Raw genomic sequence first — 22,807 nt, 5'->3', positions numbered from 1 at the left:
GAAATACTCCAGTAATCCACTCTAGAATTCTTGCCTAGAAAATTCCATGGACAGAGAAGGCTGGCAGGTTATAGTCGAAGGAGTAGTGAAGAGTTGGACCCGAGTGAGCACACACACACTGGCTTCTTCCCAGTAGATGCCAATTCATTCCCTGCCTTGAGTCATCACAACAGAAAAACATCCCCAAACATTTACCAAATGTCCTTTGGGAGGGGGGAGGGTGAAGCTGCCCTTAGCTGAGAACCACCAATTTAGTCCCAGCACTCTGGCTTAATCGCTCCATCATGCTGTTCCTTCTTCCTCTGTTACGCTTCTCTTCTCTTCTCTATCTGGTGTTTTCCACACCCACCCCCAGCCTTGCTGCTGTCCCCGCAAGGAAAGCTGCTTCCGCAGGCACCCCACCGCACCCCCACCTCGCTTGGACTTCTCTGCCACTCTGCTCCCTTCACCAGCCCATCACCACCACCACCACCATCCACTAAGGCAAGTGCTTTAGGCTAAATTCTCCCAGGAAACCTCAGAGGCAGTATCCTGCCACGGTCCGTCACTGAGAAAAATGAAGCCTGGAGAGTAACTGGGAGCAGATTGTCAGACAGGATCCAGCCCCAGGTCATGATTCTAACTGTGACTCAGCATTCTGGTCACATGTGGCCTAGGAGCTGTCTTTGTAAAGGGCTCTCCCCCACCTAGACCCTGAGCATCTTAGAAGCATGGTTGTGCACTGATGGCAGCACCCAGCCTAGGAGGCACTTACAAAAATACACCAGCCAGGGGTACCTCCTGGCCAACTGGAATCCCCCCAGCCTGTCCAGCACTGACTCCTTGTCACCCACACCTTCTCTCTTTCCAGTGGTGGCAAGTCGAGAAGGTGAACCCCATCAAGCTATATGAAGAGAACAAAGTCATCGCTGGGTTTTCCCTTCTAAACCTGCTCTTCAAACAGGGCCGTGCTGGCCTCATTCGGGGCGTGGTGGACAAGCTCATTGCACTCTACAACCAGAAGAAGATCAAGCCCGTGGTGGACTCTCTGTGGGCTCTGGAGGAGGTAAGGATGATGTTTCCCAGCAGATAGTCTCTTCCTTTTAATTCTGGCAGATTTGGGTAGCCAGACCCAATCTTTTATTAAGGGATTCTTACCCCCACTCCCAGGTTTGTTTGTTTTAAATGAGGATCCTAAACGTCATTGTCCTAGAGTATGGAGTGCTATGAATGTAAGATATACTTTAAGTTTCGTAGTGGTTCTTAAACCACGTGTGTCAATATGCCTCTTGTACCATGAACCTTTCCCAGTAGGTCAAATTTTGATGGGTATTACCATTCGTCTTGACTCCAAGAGAGCGTGTACCATGTTGCAACATCAATTACATCCTCACTTGCGGGTATATGAGACCGAGGTCAGAGCAGACAATGACTCAGAGCTGAAATAATCTGTGTGCCAAGCCCAGGTGCTTGGATCCTCTTCCAGACGTCATTATCTTCACCCTGGGCCCTGTAATTATTCATGAATTGCTAGATCTAGTGTGTGAGTCTTCTTATTAACTGATCTGCCAAAGTTCTAGTATTTGAAAGCATTCCTTGATCGCACAAAACAAGAATTCCTCAAACACTGAAGTGTGAACTGGCTGCAATGGTTCAGGAGAGATGGGCTAGGAGGAGGGAGTGTCTAGAAAATTCTTCGGGACAGGAGTGGTTTGGATATTTGGGAAATCAGTCACGGGAGCTACCCGTGAGGAAGAAATGAAGAAATGTGGTCTAGGCTTCAAGAGACATTTCATTAAGAAATCTTCCTTGGTCTGGATGTCATGAGTTTGGCTTCAGGCAGCCAAGAAGCCCTTGGAAAATACTGTAAAAGATGTGGGCTTGTGTTCTTTAGTTTGTTTGGTTGGTTTTTGCATATAGCATGAATGAATGTCTTGTATTTTGGGGAATCATGGACACTTATGAAAAATCTAACAAATATAAAATATTCTGTGGGACAAATAGTAGCTGTCATCCTGGCATGAAACTTGGTGCTGTTTGCCTAATGGACTAGGTTGGCCAAAATCCAATGGCTTTCCTGAGCACAGAAATCCCTCCCACCCAAAATATTTTTGTGGGAATCACCATGTAATCAAATAGGACCAGTCCTGGATCCGTGGATCAAGCCTATATATGCCTACTTGACACAGCACTATCATAAATGGTGCTTTAAAAACCCAGCCACCAAAACTCCTTCTCTTTTATGGTTAAAGAAATGTGTGCTTAGTATAAGAAACACCTAAATTATCCAAAAACATAGGAAAAAATAAACTGAAAATCCACATTCCAGAGATGGGTAACCCTGTTAATACTTTGGTTTACTTCCTTCCAGTCTTTTTTCTTCTGCCCGTGTTCATTGTAATTTCATTGATTGCTAAGTCAAATCAGATAATCATACATTTCCTCTGCTGTGTAATTTCCAAGATGGTTAGCCTATGGTTATATTTTTCTTGAAAATGTTTTAATTTAATGGGTCAGACATCTGTATGGTATTCACTGTGGTCTCTCATTGGAGGATAAAAGGGTTAGACTGTAGAATGACTGGTCTCAGAGGTCGGGGAGAAGAGTAAACTTGGGCTAGTTGAGACCAGGTATGAGAGATTAACTTGACCGTGGAGCAAAGAAGGGGACTTCAGCTTAGTTTCCAAAAGGGAACCAACATATCTGGTAGCCTTGAAGTGAGGCTTAAAATTGAAGAGGGGTCTGGTTGATCCAGTGGGTCCTTGGTCTGGTCTTGGAAATCATTGCTTGGTTACAATGCTCTTGAATCACCAAATGTGAACTGAATACCAACCGCATGCCCAACACTGCATTGTTGGGGGTCACAGTGGCAAGCAGATGGCCAAGGGGCCTCAGTTTCAAGCTCACTTTCACAGGGGAGGGGCAGGAAAAACTCAAGTGACACCTTTAGACATGACATGTTTGCAGCTTGTTTTGTGTCCCTGGATGTGTTCCAGTATCTCTTAGTTAACTTGAATAGAATTTGTATCCTACTATTGTGTGAAAATTGTATAAATCTGAATTATGTTGAATTGGTTCATAATGCGTTTCAGGTCTACTATATCCTACTTTTCTATATATTCATTCTATTAATTTTTGAGAGTTTGATATTGAAACACCAACTGAAAATATTAATTTATCTACTTAAAAAATAATTGTAATGTATAGTGGAACTATATGTAACCTTGCTCCATATTTTCCAAGTCTCCTGTAAACGTGTTATCACACTTTCCACTTTCATAATTTAAAAAATAACCACCACCACCCCCCACCAAAAAAAAGAAAAACTCAAGTGAACAAAAGCAAGTAGGGTATTCTCCAACTGCAGTAAGTTCTGGAAGGAATAAATTAGGGTATATGTTGGCAAGTAAGTGAAGGTGGGGGAGAAGTTTCTACAAAGCAGTCTTTTCAACCTTTTAAAATTATTGTCCCATATAGAGTTTTTTTTTTAATACTTTTTTCCTAATTAACCTCCTCTGTGAAACTTTCAGTTCAGTTCACTTGCTCAGTCGTGTCCGACTCTTTGCGGCCCCATGAATCGCAGCACGCCAGGCCTCCCTGTCCATCACCAACTCCTGGAGTTCACTCAGACTCACGTCCATTGAGTTGGTGATGTCATCCGGCCATCTCATCCTCTGTCGTCCCCTTCTCCTCCTGCCCCCAATCCCTCCCAGCATCAGAGTCTTTTCCAATGAGTCAACTCTTCGCATGAGGTGGCCAAAGTACTGGAGTTTCAGCTTTAGCATCATTCTTTCCAAAGAAATCCCAGGGCTGATCTCCTTTAGGATGGACTGGTTGGATCTCCTTGCAGTCCAAGGGACTCTCAAGAGTCTTCTCCAACACCACAGTTCAAAAGCATCAATTCTTCATGAAACTTTAGTCCCACAGATATACCATCTCCCTACCTACCCACCCATCATCTATCTATGTCCTGTATGTATGTTTGTGTTTTACACATATTAAAAGTGTATGACTTAAAAAAAAAAATCCTCCAAGAACCAATTTTCCCCCCTTTGGGGGTAGTTTTGCTCCCACTAAACCAATAGTGCCCCACCACCACTGCCAACTATGACAATGAAAACTGCTCCCAGCCATCGTCAAATGTTCCCCAGGAGGGATGGAGAGAAGGCAAACCCTTCCCCAGTGAGAACCACCACTTTATAAGAAGCTGTATTGAGGCTTCCCTGGTGGCTCAGTGGTAAAGAATCCACCTGTCCGTGCAGGAGATTCAGGTTCGAACCCTGCTCAAAGATCCCATATGCCTCAGAGCAAGTAGGCCATTGCACCCCAGCTATTGAGCCTGTGCTCTAGAGTCCAGGAGGTGTAGCCACTGAAGGCCGTGTACCCTGGAGTCTGTGCTCCACGACAAGGGCAGCCACTGAGATGAGCAGCCAGGCACCACAATTAGAGAAAAGCCCACGCAACCCGCATAGCCAAAAATAACTAATTAATTTGATTTGATTAAAAAAATCAAAGACGTCATATTGGTTAAGACAGTCACCAGGAAAACAAAGGAATTACAGTCCCTGTAGCAGGCGAGTCATTCACAGAGTGGAGAGAGACGGTTGCTGCCCTGTTTGCTAACAAAAGCACCCACAGTCACTCATCAGCAACACCCACCAACTTTTTGATGGTTCTCTTCAGCAGTATTTACAGACAGCATTTTAGAAGCTGCACTTGGGCCAAGCTTGGCTATTTGTCAAGCCCACACAGCTCTTCTGGGCTTGAAGAGAACAGAGCATGCTTATTACTTGCAAACCTCTGAAGGATGACTGCAATGAGTCTCCTCATCCCCTTTGGTAAATGAGTTCACAAAATTACTTCTCAGGCCAGCTCTATAACTTCATCTATGGAATAGAAAGCCCACAGAGATTAAAAGAAAATGTTCTTGGGCTCTCTGAGAACTCAAACTAAAGGATTTAATAATATCAGAGATGATTAGGGTTCCTTTTTAGCCATCTATCTTCAACTGTGTGCTGCAGCCTCAGGTTTGGCTCTAGATACTAAATGTGCAGCTGTACATAAAACTGGAAAAACAGTTCAGGGATGGGAAAGGGAGAAAAAAATACATCTGTCAATCAAGCAGCAGAGACATTATTGGGCACCTACTATGTGCTCACACTGTATTAAGATGTCACATCTACAGAAGGGATAGGTCACTTGTTCCCTGACCGTTACGTTTATGATTTCATTCCTGAGACGATCCCTAAGACCTATGAAACAGAAGAACCGCATTTTCAATTTTGGGATGTCAGTTTCAAGTGTGACTGGATTTGTAAACAGAGGAGAATGGTGTTAAGGAAGAATGAATGTTCAGAGATGGTTTCGAGAATGAGTTAGGTCTTGGTTGAGATTAGCAGAATATAGATTCTTAGGATGATGTTGAGGTTAATAAAAACAAAATATTGCCAGCAGGAGGGGCCGTGTGAAGAAAATCAGAGAAGTGGGAATGAGTATGGGGTACCTGGGGTACCAGTTCAAATCTTGCATTTGAACTGGCCTCGCCTTTGCTGCCAGGCTCAGACGGTAAAGCATCTGCCTACAATGCAAGAGGTCCGGGTTCAATCCCTGGGTCGGGAAGATCTCCTGGAGAAAGACATGGCAACCCACTCCAGTATTCTTGCCTGGAAAAGCCCATGGATGGAGGAGCCTGGTAGGCTACAGTCCACGGGGTCGCAAAGAGTTGGACACGACTGAGACACTTCACTTTCAAGGAGAATGAGTTGACATTCTGGATGCAAAGATTGCTATTTAGAGACTGTGGCCTAAGGAATATGACATCATTTCATCTCTCAATTCCCGGAAGCACATCTTGGCCCCAAATATGGCACTGGAAAGATACACACCTGGAGTATACAGCTATGGCTTCTGATCACGAATGCCTTTATCTGTCTGCTATTTAATAGCACACAGAGGAAACTGTTATGAGCTGAATTGTGTACTCCCTGAAATTCACATATTAAAGCCCCCAATCCCAGTACCACAGAATATGACTGTATTTAGAGACAGGCCTTTAAAGAGATAATTAAAATGAGACCTTTGAGTAACCCTAACACAATCCAACTGGTATCCTTATCAGAAGAGAGATTAGGTTGAAGAGAGACATGGGGGATGTTTGCATAAAGACTAAGTAAGGACATGGTCTCATGAAAAGATGGCCAACTACAAGCCCAGGAAAGAGGCCCAGAATGCATCCAACCCCACTGACACCTTGATCTTGGACTTCCAGCCTCCAGGATTTGAGAAAATACGTTTCTGTTATTTAATACCACCTCCAAGTCTGCAATATTTTGTTATGGCAGCCCTAGCAAACAGATACAGGGTTGCAGGAAGGTCTTGACAATTTTATAATATTCCATTAAAGATATTTTATAACATTATTTACATATAAGTCTGTGATTGCACTCTAATTATGGTACCATTAGCCATAGGTAGCTATCCAAATTTAATTAAGTCAAATGAAAACTTCAGTTCCTTGGCCACATTTCAAGGGGTCAGTACTTGCATGTGGCTTGTGGCTACCATACTGGACCTTGCAGAGATGGAAGGACATTCCCATCACTGCAGAAATTCTCCTGGAGCTGGTCTGTGAGATGATGTCATCCTCCTGTTTGAAGGTAGGAAAGGAATTTGTTTCCCTAGCAATCTGGTATGATCACCCTTAGTAAATTATGGTAATTATGCCCTTCCTTGTATATCTCTCTTTGCCTTGGCTATAGTGAAGCTCACTGCCCAAATGCAGTCATTGATTTGATCTAAGTGCTCCAATCTCTCATTATGGGTCCCCTGCATTTTTCCCTTTATGTTATTAACTGTGGCTTAATTATACATGCCTCTTTCATTCTGTGACATCATGAAACCTACGAAGATAGAGGTCTGCCTAAAAGAATAAATGAAGGAAAAATAATGTGATGCTGAGTTTGATTAGGGACCCTTATCTGACACAGAGCAAGAGGTTGACATGACAAAAGGGAGATTGCTGTTGAACCAGTGAGAGGGACGGTGGAATGGCTCAAGAGACAAGGATGGGTGAGGGTGTGGTTGTCACTTTTAAAGAACTTCCAGACTTCAATACCAGACTGGGAAGGTAAAAAAGGATGAAGCCAATTATCTGAAACAGATACCCAAGCCAAAACCAAGAGGCAGAGACTGCAGAAGAAACCACGGAAAGTCCCACTTAATTATGGCAGATGGCAGTTGGCTGGTGCAGACCTCTTTTAAAGATTTACAAGCTCCTGGGACTTCCCCGGTTGTCCAGTAGTTAAGAATCCGCCTGTCGATGCAGGGGACATGGGTTCGATCCGTGGTCTTGGAAGTCCCACATGTGTAAGGCAACTGAGCCCGTGCACCACAACTAACGAGTCCACGCGCCCAAACTCCTGAAGCCTGAGCGCCCTAGAGCCCGTGCCCCGAAACGAGAGAAGCCCTTGCTCCACTCCACAGTAACCCCCACTCGCCGCAACTAGAGAAAGCCTGAGTGCAGCAGCAAAGACTGCGCACAGCCAAAAATAAGTAAATAAAAAGATTTAGGAGCCCCTTCAGAGGCCCAGTTGGGTGTAGGGAGAGTGCTTAGAAGCGGCCTCTTGAAGCAGTTAATGGATGCATGCATGCCATGTACGCATTGGTTTGGAGGATGGACTGGGGCGGGCAGGAGGTAACTGCAAATTTTTACGCCTGGCTGGACAAGCCCCAGACAGAAGTGGAAGCTGTGGAATGGGAGAGGATGAGCGAATCTGGGTCACTCACTGGGAAGGATGGAGAGCCGATATAAAGGACGAAGTGGAAGCAAATGACCAATGTCCAGTCAGTCTGGGAAGCCAGGGCTGAGCTTGCTAGCAGTGTGATTCGAGTTAGTAGTGATGGAAGCTGCTGTGAGAAAATTAACGCGCTCAGATGTGGGTTCGGTTTAAAGTGATGGTCTAACAGCAAGTGAGGTCCATGGGCAAGCCAAACGCACCTGAACTCGAGAGAAGAAGGCTGGATAATTACAACTACCACTACTGCTGACATTTCTGGAGGATTTACTACATTCCAGGCATTGTCTGGGGCTTCCCTCGTGGCTCAGCTGGTAAAGAATCCACCTGCAATGCAGAAGACTTGGGTTCAATCCCTGGGCTGGGAAACTCCCCTGGAGAAGGGATAGGCTAATGCCAGTATTCTGGCCTGGAGAATTCCATGGACTGTATACTCCATGGGGTTTTGCATGGATTAATTTATTTAAATTCTCCAAAATCCCTAAGGCTTCCCAGGTAGCACAATGGTAACGAATCCTTCTACCAATGCGGGAGACATGTCCCTGGGTCCCTGGATAGGGAATATCCCTGGAGAAAGAAATGGCAACTCACTCCACTATTCTTGCCTGGAAAACTCTCACAAAGGAGCCTGGTGAGCTACAATCCATGGGGTTGCAAAACAGTCAGACACAGCTAAGCCAGAGAGCGAGCATACAGCAAGCCTAAGACCCAGCTACTATGATCCTCAGCCTATAGGCTGCAACAGTGAGGCTTTGGGGGAGTTATCCATGCCCAAAGTCCTTGCTTACAATTGAATTTAATGGAAATTTGAACCCCAGAGAAGTCCAATGCATAGAAGTTATTGCAAAAAAAAATATGACTATGAATAAACTCATTGAATAAAAGAAGGAGGAAAATAATATTAGCAAACACTTATCATAGCATGTTTGTATGTGGCCAGTGGCCTGGGAAATCCCGTGGACAGCCAGGAGCCCGGTGGGCTACAGTCCAGGGGGTTAGTCACAAAGAGTGGACACAACTGAGCGACTAAACAAGAACGAACGTCCCCAGGAGTTCTCCAAGCAAGCACTTTCCATGAATTAACCCACTTAATCCTCACGACAACCCCAAGGGGTAGGTACTGTTACTCTTCCTGAAACACCAATAAAGAAAGAGGGCTGAGATGAAGTCAGCTGCCCAGGCTCACATGGCTGGTGTGTGGTGAAGCTGGCATTCAGATCACAGGCATTAGCTTCTACTGAAGAAGGAAGAGGGTAAGGCCAGAATCCCATCCCCACCCTTCACACTGCCCGTAAAAGATGAGGCATCCCAGGCAGGGGAGGGCGTGGGGGCCGGTAATGGGACCACCATGGCCATCGGCCGGTCCTTAGTGTCCAGACTGCCGGCCAGTCGGGAGGTGCCGAGGAAAAGCCTTTGAATCTGGCCCAGGGGTCACTGTTGACCTTTCAGAAAGCCTTTCAGTAGAATGATGTGGGCAGAAGTCTGAAGGCAGAGGGTCAGGAAGTGAATGCGTGGGTAGAACAGGCTGACAGCCAGTGTTTAAGCCTCCCATTTGGCATCGAGCAGAGTAAAGGACTGGCAGAGGCCAGGAGGAGCAGGGCCCACAGAAGGGCTGCTTAGAAAGTAGGTCATGGGTTCCATGTGCTCAGGGGCATTTCTGTTTAGCGAGATAAACATGTTCTAAAGTTAATGACAGTTGTACAACGCTGTGAAGATACTAAAAACCATTGCTCTGCACCCTCTGAATGAATCGTGTGGTACGTAAAGTGTATCTCAATACAGACACACACAGGAGGAGGGAGAGAGAGCAGGGCTATTTAAGGATGGGGTAAGAGGACAGGAGAGAAGGGAAGGAGCTATAGTTTGGGCAGTCAGATCCCTGGCCTTACTAACATCCTAGCTGCATGGCCTGATGGAACCAGACATTCAGCCTAGCCCATCCTCCCAGTTTTCAGACAAGGAAACCACGGCCACAGAAGTAACCAGTTGGTTTGCTTTATGCCCCTTACTTTTTTTTTTTTTTTTTTTGCAGCATGTCCTCCTTTCCTTCAAGTGAAACCCTAGACTGTTCAGTTTAACATAATCAGTACCCCATGCACAGCTTTCCAATTTCCACACGCATTCTCCCGGCATGCCCTGCTCACAGGTGTGAAAGTGAAAGTGAAGTCGCTCAGTTATGTCCAACTCTTTGCAATACCATGGATGGAGGAGCCTACTTCTGTCCATGGGATTTTCCAGGCAAGAATACTGGAGGGGGTTGCCATTTCCTTCTCCAGGAGATCTTCCCGACCCAGGGCTTGAACCCAGGTCTCCCGCATTGTAGGCAGACGCTTTACGCTCTGAGCCACCAGGGAAGTCCTACCTCACAGGTTTTCTGCACCTCAAATGTGTCAGCACCATCATGCCCCCCAGCACTGCCATGCACCTGCTCTCACACCACTCTAGTTGGAGTGAGATCAAGCCCCCTGAGTTAGCATCCTCATCTGTGGCAAGACGAACAACAGCCCCTTCAAGATGTCCACATCCTAATCCCTGAAGTCTCTAAGTATGCTCCCTTATGAAGCAAAGGGACCCTGCCCATGTGATGAAATTAAGGGTTTTGCAATGAGGAGACTTCCCTGGGCTGTTTGGGAGAGACTGATCCCATCCCGAGAGTCCTCACGAGGGAGTCAGGGGAGTTGGAGGAGACGTGAGCAAGGAAGTGGGGCAGGGAAAAGGCCATGTGATGTGGGGACCCAAGCCAGGAAGGGCAGGAGGTCTCTGGAAACCGGAAAGGACAGGGAAGCCCCGGCCTCCAGAAGAAACCAGTCCCGTGGACGCCTTGGTTTCTATGCATTTGGCCGGTTTCAAGCTTCTGACCTGCAGAACTGTAGAAGAATACGTTTGCATTGTGTTAACTGTGAGTTTGTGGTGATGTGTCACAGCAACAATTGGAAATCAGCACGCCATCCGTTCAACAGATACTTAACAGGGGCCAGGCTCTGAAAGCTGAGAGAAGCAGCCAGATAATTACAGGAGCGGGAGGTGAGCCCTCGAGGGGTGGGGCTGGATGGGAGCATGACCAGGTGCGCACCTCGGCCCAGAGAAGGGCCTGGAAGCTAGAGAGAGACGGAGGTGGGAGCATCCAAGCCTTGAAAAGGGTTCATTGGGCGGAACGCAGGGATGGGGAGGCCAGGAAGGCCGGCCTCAGGAGAAGGCGGGGTAGGGAGAAATCCCCACCAACCGCCCAGCTCCCCCATCACTCCAGCCTCTGGGACCATGGTGCTTCTTCAGAGACCCAAGTCTCTGTTGCCTCCTTGCTTTTATCCCTCCTCTTCTCTCCACCTGCCATGCCCTCCCCTCTTCTTTGTCCTTCTGCAAAATTCCTGCTCACCTGTCAAGACTCAGGGGCACTGTTGACTCCTCTGCAAAAACACCCCTGACATCCCCTAACCTTGCCCTGACCCTAGCCCCCGCTTAACAACCCCTGCTTTCAGGTCCCAGGGGTTAGCCGCCCTCACTGACACACTCACAGACAGTCACCCGTGACGATAACGGTACCTTCCGTCCCAAAAGGCACTGCACCCAGATCTGGATGGAGAGTAAGAGCTGGCAAACTGTTATCACAGCACCGTCACAAGTGTGTTCCCTGTGGGGTCGCGGTCTTTGCAGTCAGGGGCTCTCAGACAAGGTATCAAGCAAGGATGGAGTGCAGAAAGTGCCTGGGGGCTCAGGGCAGGTTGGCATCCACCGGTGGTGCAACCCCTGCCACTCAGGCCCTAGCCACACAAACTCATCTCCGCCAGAGTCCCTGGTGTGTTGCAGGATTAGGTTTATTTGCAGTCCGGTACTCCCTGTTAAGAGGTCTGGGAGCTCAGCTCCGAAGACACGTCTGTTGTGAAGGAAATGATTGTTCTCACCTTCACGCCCGTTGTCTAGCTGAAAATGAGTCACAGAACTGGATTTCCTCGCGAGCCGGGGATGGAGTCAGTGTAGGCTGCTCTTTGCTGTGTGCTTCCGAGACCTGGGCGAGATTCTGCTGCTTCCAGAGGCTGGACAGGAACACGTCCGTTTGCTTCTGCTTGCCTTCCTAGGAGGTGGGGGAATCAGGGTACATGTCTTACTTGCAAGGGGGCATCAAAGGACTGTTTTCAATATTTTTCGAGGTGTCTGTCCTGATGTGTTCAGCACAGATTCTGGCCTATTCGCTAGACCAGAGAAGAGGGATAAATGACTGTTCTTCAGACCAGGATCGTGTGAGCAGAACAGACATTTAAATCAGGGCATGCAGGAATAAAGGCCACACCACAGTAGGTGAGCACACTGTGGATGTTGATTTCAATCTCACCTTCTGAAATCCAGCCTCCTCCCTAAGCACCCTTTTCCTCCACTGGAAGTGGGGCTGCTACCACGTTCCCTGTAATTGCAAAGGATTCTGTGGTTCTTGTGCCATCGACGGATGTATGTTGAATCCTTGCAAACTGTAAAGCACTCTGCCAATATGTTGCTCAGCCACTCAGTCATGTCCTACTCTTTGCGATCCCATGGACTGACTGCAGCACGCCAGGCCTCCCTGTCCCTCACCATCTCCCAGAGCTTGCTCAAACTCATGCCCATTGAGTCAGTGATGGATGGACTCATCCAACCATCTCATTCTCTGTCGTCCCTTCTCCTCCTGCCTTCAATCTTTCCCAGCATCAGTGTCTTTTCTTATGAGTCAGTTCTTCGCATCAGGTTCCCAAAGTATTGGAGCTTCAGCTTCACCATCAGTCCTTCCAAAGAATATTCAGGACTGATCTCCTTTAGGATTGACTGGTTTGATCTCCTTGCAGTCCAAGGGACTCTCAAGAGTCTTCTCCAACACCACAGTTCAAAAGCATCAATTCTTTCACGCTCAGCTTTCTTTATAGTCCAGCTCTCACATCCATACATGACTACTGGAAAAACCATAGCTTTGACTAGATGGACCTTCATCGGCAAAGTAATGTCTCTGCTTTTTAATACTAGGTTTGTCTAGGTTGGTCATAGCTTTGCTTCCAAGGAGCAAGCGCCTTTTAATTTCGTATTATAATATGCAAGAGCAGCACCGATCAGATGCGATAAGCTTTGGGACAGTAAACGAATGCATTGGGTTTCCTGACCCCCGCACTTCTGGCTGTTTGGCCTCCAACACTTCTTTTCTCTGAGTCTCCTTTTCCTCACCTATAAAATAGGAACAACTAGCGGCTTCCCTGGTGGTCCAGTGGTTAAGACGCCCTGCTTTCACTGCATGGAGTACAGGCTTGGATACCTGGCCAAGGAAATAAGATCCTTCATGTTGTGAGGTATAGCCAAAATATTTTAAATAAAAAAAAATTTTAATAAAATAAAATAGGAATGACTGACCCTATTCCTCAGAAGAGTTATATATTTGTTTCCTAGAGCTGGCATAACAAAGTTTCCCAAACTGAATAACAATAGACATTTACTGTCTCCCAAGTCTGGGGGACAAAAGTCGAAAATGCACGTGTCAGCAGAATTAGTTTCCTCTGAGGGTTGTTAGGGAGGCTGTTCTGGGCCTCTCACCCCGTGTCTGGTGGTTTGCTAGCCGTCTTTGATATTTCTTAGCTCGTAGAAGCATCATCGTCCCTCTCCGCCTTCCTTTTCACATGGGTGTGTGTGTGTGTGTGTGTGTGTGTGGGTGTGGGTGTGGGTGTGTGTGCCCACATTTCCTCTTCTTCTAAGGACATCGGTCGTATTGGATGCAGCCCCACCCTGCTCCAGGGTGAACCCTACTAATTTCATTTTCAGCGACCCTGTTTTCGAGCAAGGTCACACTGTGAGGTCCTGGGGGTTAGGACTTTGAGGGCTTCCCAGTTGGCGCTGGTGGAGAAGAACCCATTTGCTAACTGCAGGAGATGTACGAGATGCGGGTTTGACCCCTGGGCCAGGCAGACCCAGTGGAGGAGGTCTTCACTCCAGTGTTCTTGCCTGAGGACCCCGTGGACAGAGGAGCCTGCTGGGCTACAAGTCCACGGGTTGCCAAGAGTCGGACACTAGCGACTTAGCACGCATGTGAACTTGCAGGGGGTGGGAGAGGATGGGACACAATTCAGTCCATAACAAATGGTGAGTCAGATAAATTCAAACAGAAAAATATTTTGTGAACTATGAAGGGCTGAAGACGCAAAATTTCGCATTAGGCTTAAAAGGGCAGGTTCCTGAATCACTCAGGTCCTCCAGTGATAACTGTGAGTTCTCTCAGGAGTTTCACTTCCTGAGGCCTCGCTTTCTCCATCTGTGCGATGGGGTAATAGCAGTGCCTCCTCTGTGGGGTCATTGTCAGGGCAACGCAGAAGGGCAGTACCCAGCCCTGAGTCAGCCTCTGTCACCATATCCAAGGGGTGGGATGGGGGGGGGCTCCCACCTTTCTGTCCCTCAGCAGGTGACCCCCGGGCTGATTCCCCCTCCATTTGCCACTGTGTGATGCAGACGGGCTAACCGGGGCCCTAGCCTCATGCTTTCCCTTCATTCCCATGGGCGCCGCTTCGTGGCACAGAAGCTCAGCGCAGCACGAACAATAAACACACGCTGCTGTTTGGATCCTCGGAGCCTCTGCCCGTCTTGTCTCGGGTTTCTAACTGCCAGCTTGTTGGGGGAAGCTCTGCCGGAAAGTGCCATGGTCTGGTTAGTCATTTAATAAACTCTAAACGTGCAGCTGCAAGTCCTGGACAAGTGACAAAGTAGCAGCGGTGGCTGCAGGTGGCTGTCTGCACTGAGCTCTTCACTCGTCTAGACTCCCGACTGTCCTGGAAGGAGACAGTCGCCCGTTTTACAGATGGGGAGACCGAGGCTCGGAGAGGGCTACATGGCCCAGACGAGGTCACACGGCAGAGAAGCGGTGGAGCCAAACCTCGCCTCCCAGGCTGGCTCTGTCCTTTGTCTGATCTCACAGCCAAGGCTCAGCCCCTCCTGGAAGGGGGTGACTACCCCAGCCCTACGTCCTGCTTGCCCCGACTCCCCGATTGGATGCTTCCCAAGTCAGGGGTGAGACTGGCTTTCAAAGCCCTTGTGCACCCATCCTGAACTTCTGTGAGTGCAGACAGCTGACTCTGAACCGCAAGCTTTGGTTTCCTTCCCCTGTAAGATGGGGCCGACGGCCCTCACGCTCCTGCCCGTGTGAAGTCTGGGGCAGCCACATGGCAGCAGTGAACCAGGTGCCGTGTCCAGATGCTTCGGGTGGGGGTTTCCTCTAACTTCTCCTTCACTGCTTCCTGTCCCTGTCTCTTCCCAAATGTGTCATTTACATTACCTCACATGCGTTGTCAAACAGCTCTTGGGTGAGGATGGGGCCGTGGTGAACCGGCTTCAGTCCCCTGATGCCCGCCGCGGCCTTCTGGGGTGGGTGTTGCTCTGCCCACGTCTCAGATAAGAAGACTCATGGGAAGGGTGCTGACCCTCCTCCAAGATATGAGACTTGAGTGACGGCACAAACTCCCGTGACTCCCAGGCCAGTACTTGGGTCTCACCAGCTCCCTCTCTGCCTTACCCCAGTGGCCGTGAATTATGAGCTAGTGGGGCTGATCACTGCACTTATATTCTTGGCAAGTGGACACATTCCAAATGACCCTCTTTACTATCCAAGTCACTGTGTCCAAGAGTGTGGTGGGAAGTAAAGGTGATGATTCACAGCGGCTTACCCACCATACCCCTTCTATCTACACAGCATTTTACTTGCCTTGTGGTGGGCACTGAGCCCCACAGTTATCCCACAGAGATAGGCAGGTCAGGAGTTGTGCCCATTATACAGATTTTTATAAAGAGGGACTGAGGAAGATAAATGGTACAAAGTAGCAGAACCAGGAATCCAAGCAAGGTTTCTTACTTTGGAGTTCATGTGTCTTTGTGTGTTCGTGAGTAGGTGTTTGTTTATATGTGTGTGTGTGTGTGATGTGTGTGTCTTTGTATGTTTGTGTGTTTGTGAACATGTATGTCTTTGTGTGTAAGGTGTATGTGTATTTGTACGTGTGCTGTGATTATGTGTTTTGCCTATTTCGCCAGCATAATTTTTTCTTGCAATTAAAAGATTAAATGATATAAATATCATATGACCACAACACCCATTTAGGAAACAGAAGAAAGAGAAAAAGGTCACCCATAATTGTGCTACCCTAAGACTTCCCAGGTGGCTCAGGAGTAAAGAACCCGCCTGCCACTGCAGGTTTGATTTCTGGGTTGGGAAGATCCCCTGCAGAAGGAAATTGCAAAACACTCCGGTTTTCATACCTGGGAAATCCCATGGACAGAAGAGCGTGGCAGGCTACAGCCCATGGGGTCACAAAAGAGCTGGGCACGACTAAGCAACTAAGCAATAGCAAACAAAACCGCTGCTGTTGTCCTAACGTGCTCCATTCTCGGTTTTATCCCTATACATCTCTTCCCTTCCACCCTGACAGTTGTAAGCGGTCCGGATTCCCTCCTGAGCCTGTGTGCGCACGTTAGGAGAATATTATGGTGCTTGTCTAAGGAGGGACGTGAAACCACAGCGAAATGGAGGAGGTCTTTGCTTTGGGCCACTGAAGGGTTAGGGCGTCAACACAGGGATTTTGCAGGGACACAAGCACTCAGTTCATAACACTCCCTGATTTCCCCAAAGAGGCTTAGTTTAATCCTTCTTTTCTTTCTAATATAAAAATGGGGTAAAGAAATGTGCCTCTAATACTGTTTAGGTGCCTTTGGATTCCTTCCTTGACTTTTTCATTTAAGGTGGTTTTTTTTTTTTTTTTTCAATTTCCATATAGTTGCACATAATAGGTTTTCAAACCTGCTTGCATTTACTGAGCACTTGCTATTTACCAAAGCCCAGAGTTAGGCCCTGAGGAGACAGAAAAGCAAGGTGCCCTCAAGGAGCAAACACCAGCTGGTGGTAGACATGTAAATAGACAATTACAATGTTTTGTTGCAAACTCACCGGTGAGAACATTCGTGAGAAATACTGGTGGCAAATGGCAGGAATTCAGCTCTGCTCGAGTGGCCTCGTGGTGGTGAGACCCTTTATAAACCACACTCTCCCTGTCAGGATTGCAGGCTTTATTTATCCACCCCTTGTTGGCAACTTGTTAGACAGCTGAAGGTTTAGGTGCTCTCAATCTTGAAATAATTTTCCAATGTTTTAAAAGAAGAAAAAGGTGCATTCAATATGTGGGTAGATCTTCATTGTCTTTAAAGAAGAAGAAGAAAGAAAAAACCTAAAGGCAGAATCAAGACAGAAGAAGTAAGAGCTAAAAGGAGATACCTTGAAATTATGCCGTCTCTCTTTTTTTTTTTTTTTTGGTCAAGATGTTTATTTTTTGTGTTTAAAAATGTGACGAGGATACAAAAAAAAAAAAAAAATGTGACGAGGAGATTTCTTCAGCTCCTCCTTGGAGGATGCTTCTAAGAGCAAGCACGGAGTAGCCTCTGCTACCCCTGCTGGGATGGTCTTCCTGTTTGGACCCATTTTAAGTTGTTTTCCTGCCCCTGGCTTCCACGTGGCTGCCATTTTTCAGTGTCCTCTGCTGCCTTATTATTTACCCATTAGTTGACTCTCTTTCTTCTTGTTCCTAGGCTGGCAGGCTTCCCCACATCATTATTCTCTGTTTATATCATTAGCTGCAATTTACGTGTGTGGTGTGATGGAAATCATCCTCAAAGCGCTGCCAATAGGACTCCCTCGCTGTAACTTTCATCACCTATGTTTGTACTTCCCCCAAAGTGATTATAAACTTATCACACACCTGCAGTGTGGAGAAACATGCCTTTATAAAAAGAGCGATCGGTCTCCCCTGGTGGCTCAGCAGTAAAGAATCCTCCTGCCAGTGGAGGAGGCGCAGGTTCAGCGCCTGGTCCGGGAAGATCCCACCTGCCTTAGAGGAACTAAGTTCCTGTGCCACACAGCCACTGCGGCTGCGCCCCGGAGCCCAGGGACCACAAGAGAAGCCAGCGCAACGAGAAGCGCACGCACCACAGCGAGAGAGTAGCCCCCGGTCTCTGCAACTAAGACGAGCCTGCACAGCAGTGAAGACCCAAGGCATCGATACATGTAAAAAAAATACGTATGCAAACTAGGCGATGGCTGCTTCTCGCGCTGACATTCCACACGTTTTATTGGCTCTAGGAGGTGCTGGCTGAGTATATTCTTGTTTGCTGCAGGTTTAATTTTATACCTTTCCTTGCCTGTAGTTTGAGTTTCTGCTCACCATCGCTCTGTGGTATTTGGATGGCCTTGGCTCACATCAGGAATGCCCTTCCCCACCTTCTACCAACAATGAGTGTCAAATGAATGACTTTCCCTAGTTGTGCTCAACAGTAAACATTTTTTTTTTTTTTTGGTTGGAGGGGGATGCTCTCTGCATTCATTCTTCAAAAAGTTTATTTATTTTTAAACATTTATTTGGCAGAGCGAGGTCTTCGCTGCAGCACACAGGATCTTCTGTTGTGTCACCCAAACTCTCAGTTGCAGCTTGTGGGATCTAGTTCCCCGACGGGGGACTGAACCCAAGCTCCCTGCACTGGGAGTGCAGAGTTTTACCCACTGGACCACCAGGGACATTCCCCAAACGTTTATTGATGCCTACTCTGTGCTAGGGGATGTTGTAAGATGAAAATAATGGAAAATGTTTCATTTTCCAGAGTCTCTAGGGAGAGAGGTCTGATGTGTAAATTGATCCATTCCAGTGCAGTGTGGTTCCCGTGGGAACAAAGTGTGACCAGGTCTTGGGGGGAAGCAGGTAAGACTTCCTTCAAAGAGGAGGTCAGTCATCTTGACCTGGTTCTCCATCACCAGGCCACTTCCTGCTTATGACTGCCATCACAAGGGGAGAGTCCCGTGAGTGACGGGCAGGCATCAAAGACTCAGATGACATCTTAGGCTGAGATCCCTTCAATGCAGAGCCTGGGGTACAGTCTTGGGTGCAAGAATTTATGTGAGAAATGATGGCAGGAGGAAAAGTGAAAGCAATGCAGAGCATTCAACATGAAGGAAAGACTGTTGTCAGCGGCAGCTATTGCTATAGTGGTTTCCAACCGCATAATTCCTAGAGCCTGGGGTGTTCCCCTAGGAGCCACTCTCAGGGGGGAGAAAGGGAGGGTGAGCTGGCAAGACCAACTTGACAGGCAGAGACAATGTGCAGGCGTGGAGAGACACACTGCACCCGGGAAGTGGGTTCAAATCCCACCTCCTCCACCACTGAGAATGGTGATCTTAGACAAGTCCCTGACTCTCTGAGCCTTCATCTCCTTACCTGCCTTAGTCAGACTGGCTGCGATGGGTGGATGGCATGAGAAGACACAGGAAGACAGCCGGGTTCTTGGCGAGACTTAGGAAGTGCATCTCAGAGCCGTCTCCCTGGGAAACCACAGGGTGCTCATTGACTGTCACTCCCGCTCAGTCAGGTGGGCCCACAGGCACCAAGCATGTCTGAGGATGGCTTCCCCTGCTCGCACGTCGGGGACACTGCAGGTGAAGGCCAGGTACGGGCAGGGCCCAGAGCACTGTCAGCTGCGCCAGCGTGAAGCTGGTCAGCATCGCATGGGACGGGTCCCAGCAGCAGTAGCTGGAGAATGAAGGGGACCCGGAAGATTTCAAGTGCTGTGCAAAAGGGGTCCAATCCAACGGATGGACAGTTTCTTTAGCAGAATAAGATCTGGAGACCTGGAAAGCGGTAGCCGTGCGAGAGGCAGCACTTGAGGGCACGGTGCTCAGAGAGGTGCACCGGAAGCTGTTTAACAGCTAGCCTTGGAAAAGGACTCCCTGACGGGGAGAATTTGCTAGTTTCCCTGTTGCAAATGTGCTCCATCAGGACCAGGATCGAGTTACCATCAGGAGTGCACAGTTGGGGAGAAATGCACACACCATCAGCGGTCAGAGCTGACTCCCCCAAAACACGCCTCCCGGTACCAAGGTCCCCGGGTTGGCCAATGATAGGACAGCACTTAGAAGGTGGGGTCCCTCAAGCACCGTCAAGCACAGACCTCGCTTCTGCTGGTCTTCTGTGTGGAGGAACCCTGGCTCCGTGCCAGCTCGCCCACCTCGTGCAGCGCAACTAGGGAAATCATCTCAGAACATTCCGGAATGTTTACTAGGAGCCTGTATAAAAAAATTGACATTCGACCAACAAGAACCTACTGGATAGAGCAGGGAAGTATACTCGATATTTTTTCTTGCCCTCCAAGGGGAAAGAACTTGAAAAAGGAGGCGTGTATTGCTGTGTTCAGTTGTTAAGTCATGCATGGCTCCATTGCGACCCCCGTGGACTGTAGCCCGCCAGGCTCCTCTGCCCATGGGATTTCCCAGGCAAGAATACTGGAGCAAGGTAAAGAGTCCGCCTGCGATGTGGGACACCTGGGTTCCACCCCTGGGATGGGAAGCTCCCCTGGAGAAGGGAGCAACTACCCCCTCCAGTATTCTGGCCTGGAGAATTCCATGGGCTGGATAGTCCGTGGGGTCGCAAAGAGCAACTTTCACTTCACGTGTACTTCGTACATGTATTTAGTGTAACTGAATCACTGTGCTGTAGACCTGAAACTAACAAATATTGGAAATCAAATAAATATTTTAGAAATCAATATCCAGGCAGAAGCTCCCTCCCGTAGCAGTGCCAGGCCTCAGGTCCATTTCTGCCTTGTTCTTCAGGCCTCTGTTAAGCTCTCCTTACACAGACTCCCGCCTCCAGCTCCTGTACACACCCTGTGCTTCCAGATACACTGTCTTCTTATCTTCTGGTTTCCCTACCAAACCCTAAGCTTCCTAAAGACGGGGGCAGACACTGTGTTGAATCGATGTTCCTGGCATTGGATTTACTGGAACAGGGCCTGAAACTTCCTTAATCTTTGCTTAGTTCAGTTCAGCTCAGTCGCTCAGTCGTGTCTGACTTCGACCCCATGGACTGCAGCACGGCAGGCTTCCCTGTCCATCACCTACTCCTGGAGCTTATTCAAACTCATGTCCATTGACTCAGTGGTGCCATCCAACCATCTCATCCTCTGTCGTCCCCTTCTCCTCCTGCCTTCAATCTTTCCCAGCAACAGGGGCTTTTCCAATGAGTCAGTTAATCGCATCAGGTGACCAAAATATTGGAGTTTCAGCTTCAGCATCAGTCCTTCCAATGAATATTCAGGACTGATTTCCTTTAGGGTTGACTGGTTTGATTTCCTTGTAGTCCAAGGGACTCTCAAGAGTCTTCTCCAACACCACAGTTCAAAAGCATCAGTTCTTCAGTGCTCAGATTTCTTTATAGTCCAACTCTCACATCCATACATGACTACAGGAAAAACCATAGCCTTGACTAGATGGACCTTTGTTGGCAAAGTAATGTCTCTGCTTTTTAATATGCTGTCTAGGTTGTCATAGCTTTCCTTCCAAGGAGCAAGTGTCTTTTAATTTCATGACTGCAGTCACCATCTTCAGTGATTTTGAAGCCCAAGAAAATAAAGTCTCTCACTGTTTCCCCATCTTTTTGCCACGAAGCGATGGGACCAGATGCCATGATCTTAGTTTTCTGAATGTTGACTTTTAAGTACACTTTTTCACTCTCGTCTTTCATCAAGAGGCTCATTAGTCCTTCTTTGTTTTCTGCCATAAGGGTGGTGTCATCTGTATATCTAAGGTTATTGATAATTCTGCCAGCAATCTTGATTCCAGCTTGTGCTTCTTCCAGCCCAGCGTTTCTCATGATGTACTCAAGTGATATAAGCAGGGTGACAATATACAGCCTTGACGTACTCCTTTCCCAATTTGGAACCTGTCTGTTTCTTTCCTCTCCTCTCTTCTCCCTCGAGGAAAAGTGCTGAGGAGAGTACGTGCTCTTTGCCCCCGAGCTGGGCAGTTTAGGTCTGTGGAAAGCTGTTTCTCACCATTGATGATTAAAGACAGGGCCTAGAATCATTGCTTAGTGCTTGTGTAGAGAGAATGGTAATAAAAGCACAGAGGTGCAGTGAATGACTGGGATGACAGCTCAGACAACAACAGCGGAGCCATCAGAAGGCTCTCTCTGATTAATTGCCAAGTGAAAGCCCAGATGACAGGAGCTGTCAGAGCTTGGAAAAAGTCAAGAACACTTGCAGAACCTACAGGAGGATGGGTGTTCATCTTCTGACAGTGATGCTCTGTTAATGGCTTAACCGATGAAAAGGAAAGCAGAGCTGAGGGAGAAGAAATGGCGAACGAGGAGCCGGGCAAAGGATGCTGACGATAATGATAGTGATGAGGGCGGTGGAGAACACACTGTGAGCATTTGCTGCAAACTGGGCACCATCCTAGCCCCTTTGCATGCTCCGTACCTCATTTCATCCTACCAGTAACCACAGGAAGCAGATGGTACTATCTATCGATATTCAACCAGATTGAAAATGAGACACAGAGGAGGTCAGGAACTTGCCCACGGTCACACAATAAGGCATGAAAGATAAGACAAATCACTCCTTTTTAGAGAGGCTTTTTTTAAAATTAGGTGATGACAGTTCTTTATGAAATTGGCCTGTTTCCTCCAATCTGCACCTCCTTCTGCGCTTCTTTTTAAAAAGTATTCATGTATTTATTTTTGGCTGCACTGGGTCTCGGTTAGTACACACGGGCTTTTCTAGTTGCGGCGAGCGGGGGCTACTCTTTGTTGTGGAACACAGGCTCTAGGGCACGCTAGTTCAGTAGTTGTGGAGCTTGGGCTTCGTTGCTCTGCGGCAGGTAGAATCTTCCCTGAGTGGAGACTGAACCCGTGACCCCTGCACTGGCAGGTGAATTCTTAACCACTAGACCACCAGGGATGTCCCCTTCTGCACTTCTTTTCCTTACTTCTCTGCAGTAAGACTCATGAAGACTTATGAGCTACTAAGTGTTGAGCACTCTACCTGTATTTTCTTGTGCAGTCTCGCACAACCAGTCCAGCTGTGGCAGTTCAGAAGATGAAGGCTTAGAAAGAGTCAGCCTCTGATGTAAGACTACCCATCTGCTGGGTGGAGGAGGTGGGTATGAACCCAACCATAGGACTCTGACTCCATGCATGCATGCTACTTCTGCCTGTCAGCCCAACCTCCAGCTCACT

General features: G+C 47.8%; 1 protein-coding gene across 1 annotated transcript in view; it reads left to right on the top strand.

Moving 5' to 3' along the window:
• The window catches only part of VAT1L (vesicle amine transport 1 like), a 206,753-nt gene that overhangs the window by 94,140 nt on the left and 89,806 nt on the right, over positions 1-22,807 (top strand). Inside the window, exon 7 of the mRNA XM_040253483.1 lies at positions 851-1,045. Coding sequence (XP_040109417.1) covers positions 851-1,045 — 195 coding nt within the window. The remainder of the gene's footprint in view (positions 1-850; positions 1,046-22,807) is intronic.

Source organism: Oryx dammah, unplaced genomic scaffold (assembly GCF_014754425.2).
Source record: "Oryx dammah isolate SB20612 unplaced genomic scaffold, SCBI_Odam_1.1 HiC_scaffold_13, whole genome shotgun sequence".
Lineage (NCBI taxonomy): Eukaryota > Metazoa > Chordata > Mammalia > Artiodactyla > Bovidae > Oryx > Oryx dammah.
Note: the sequence above shows the minus strand (reverse complement) of the source record. Positions and strands in the feature narration are given on the sequence as shown.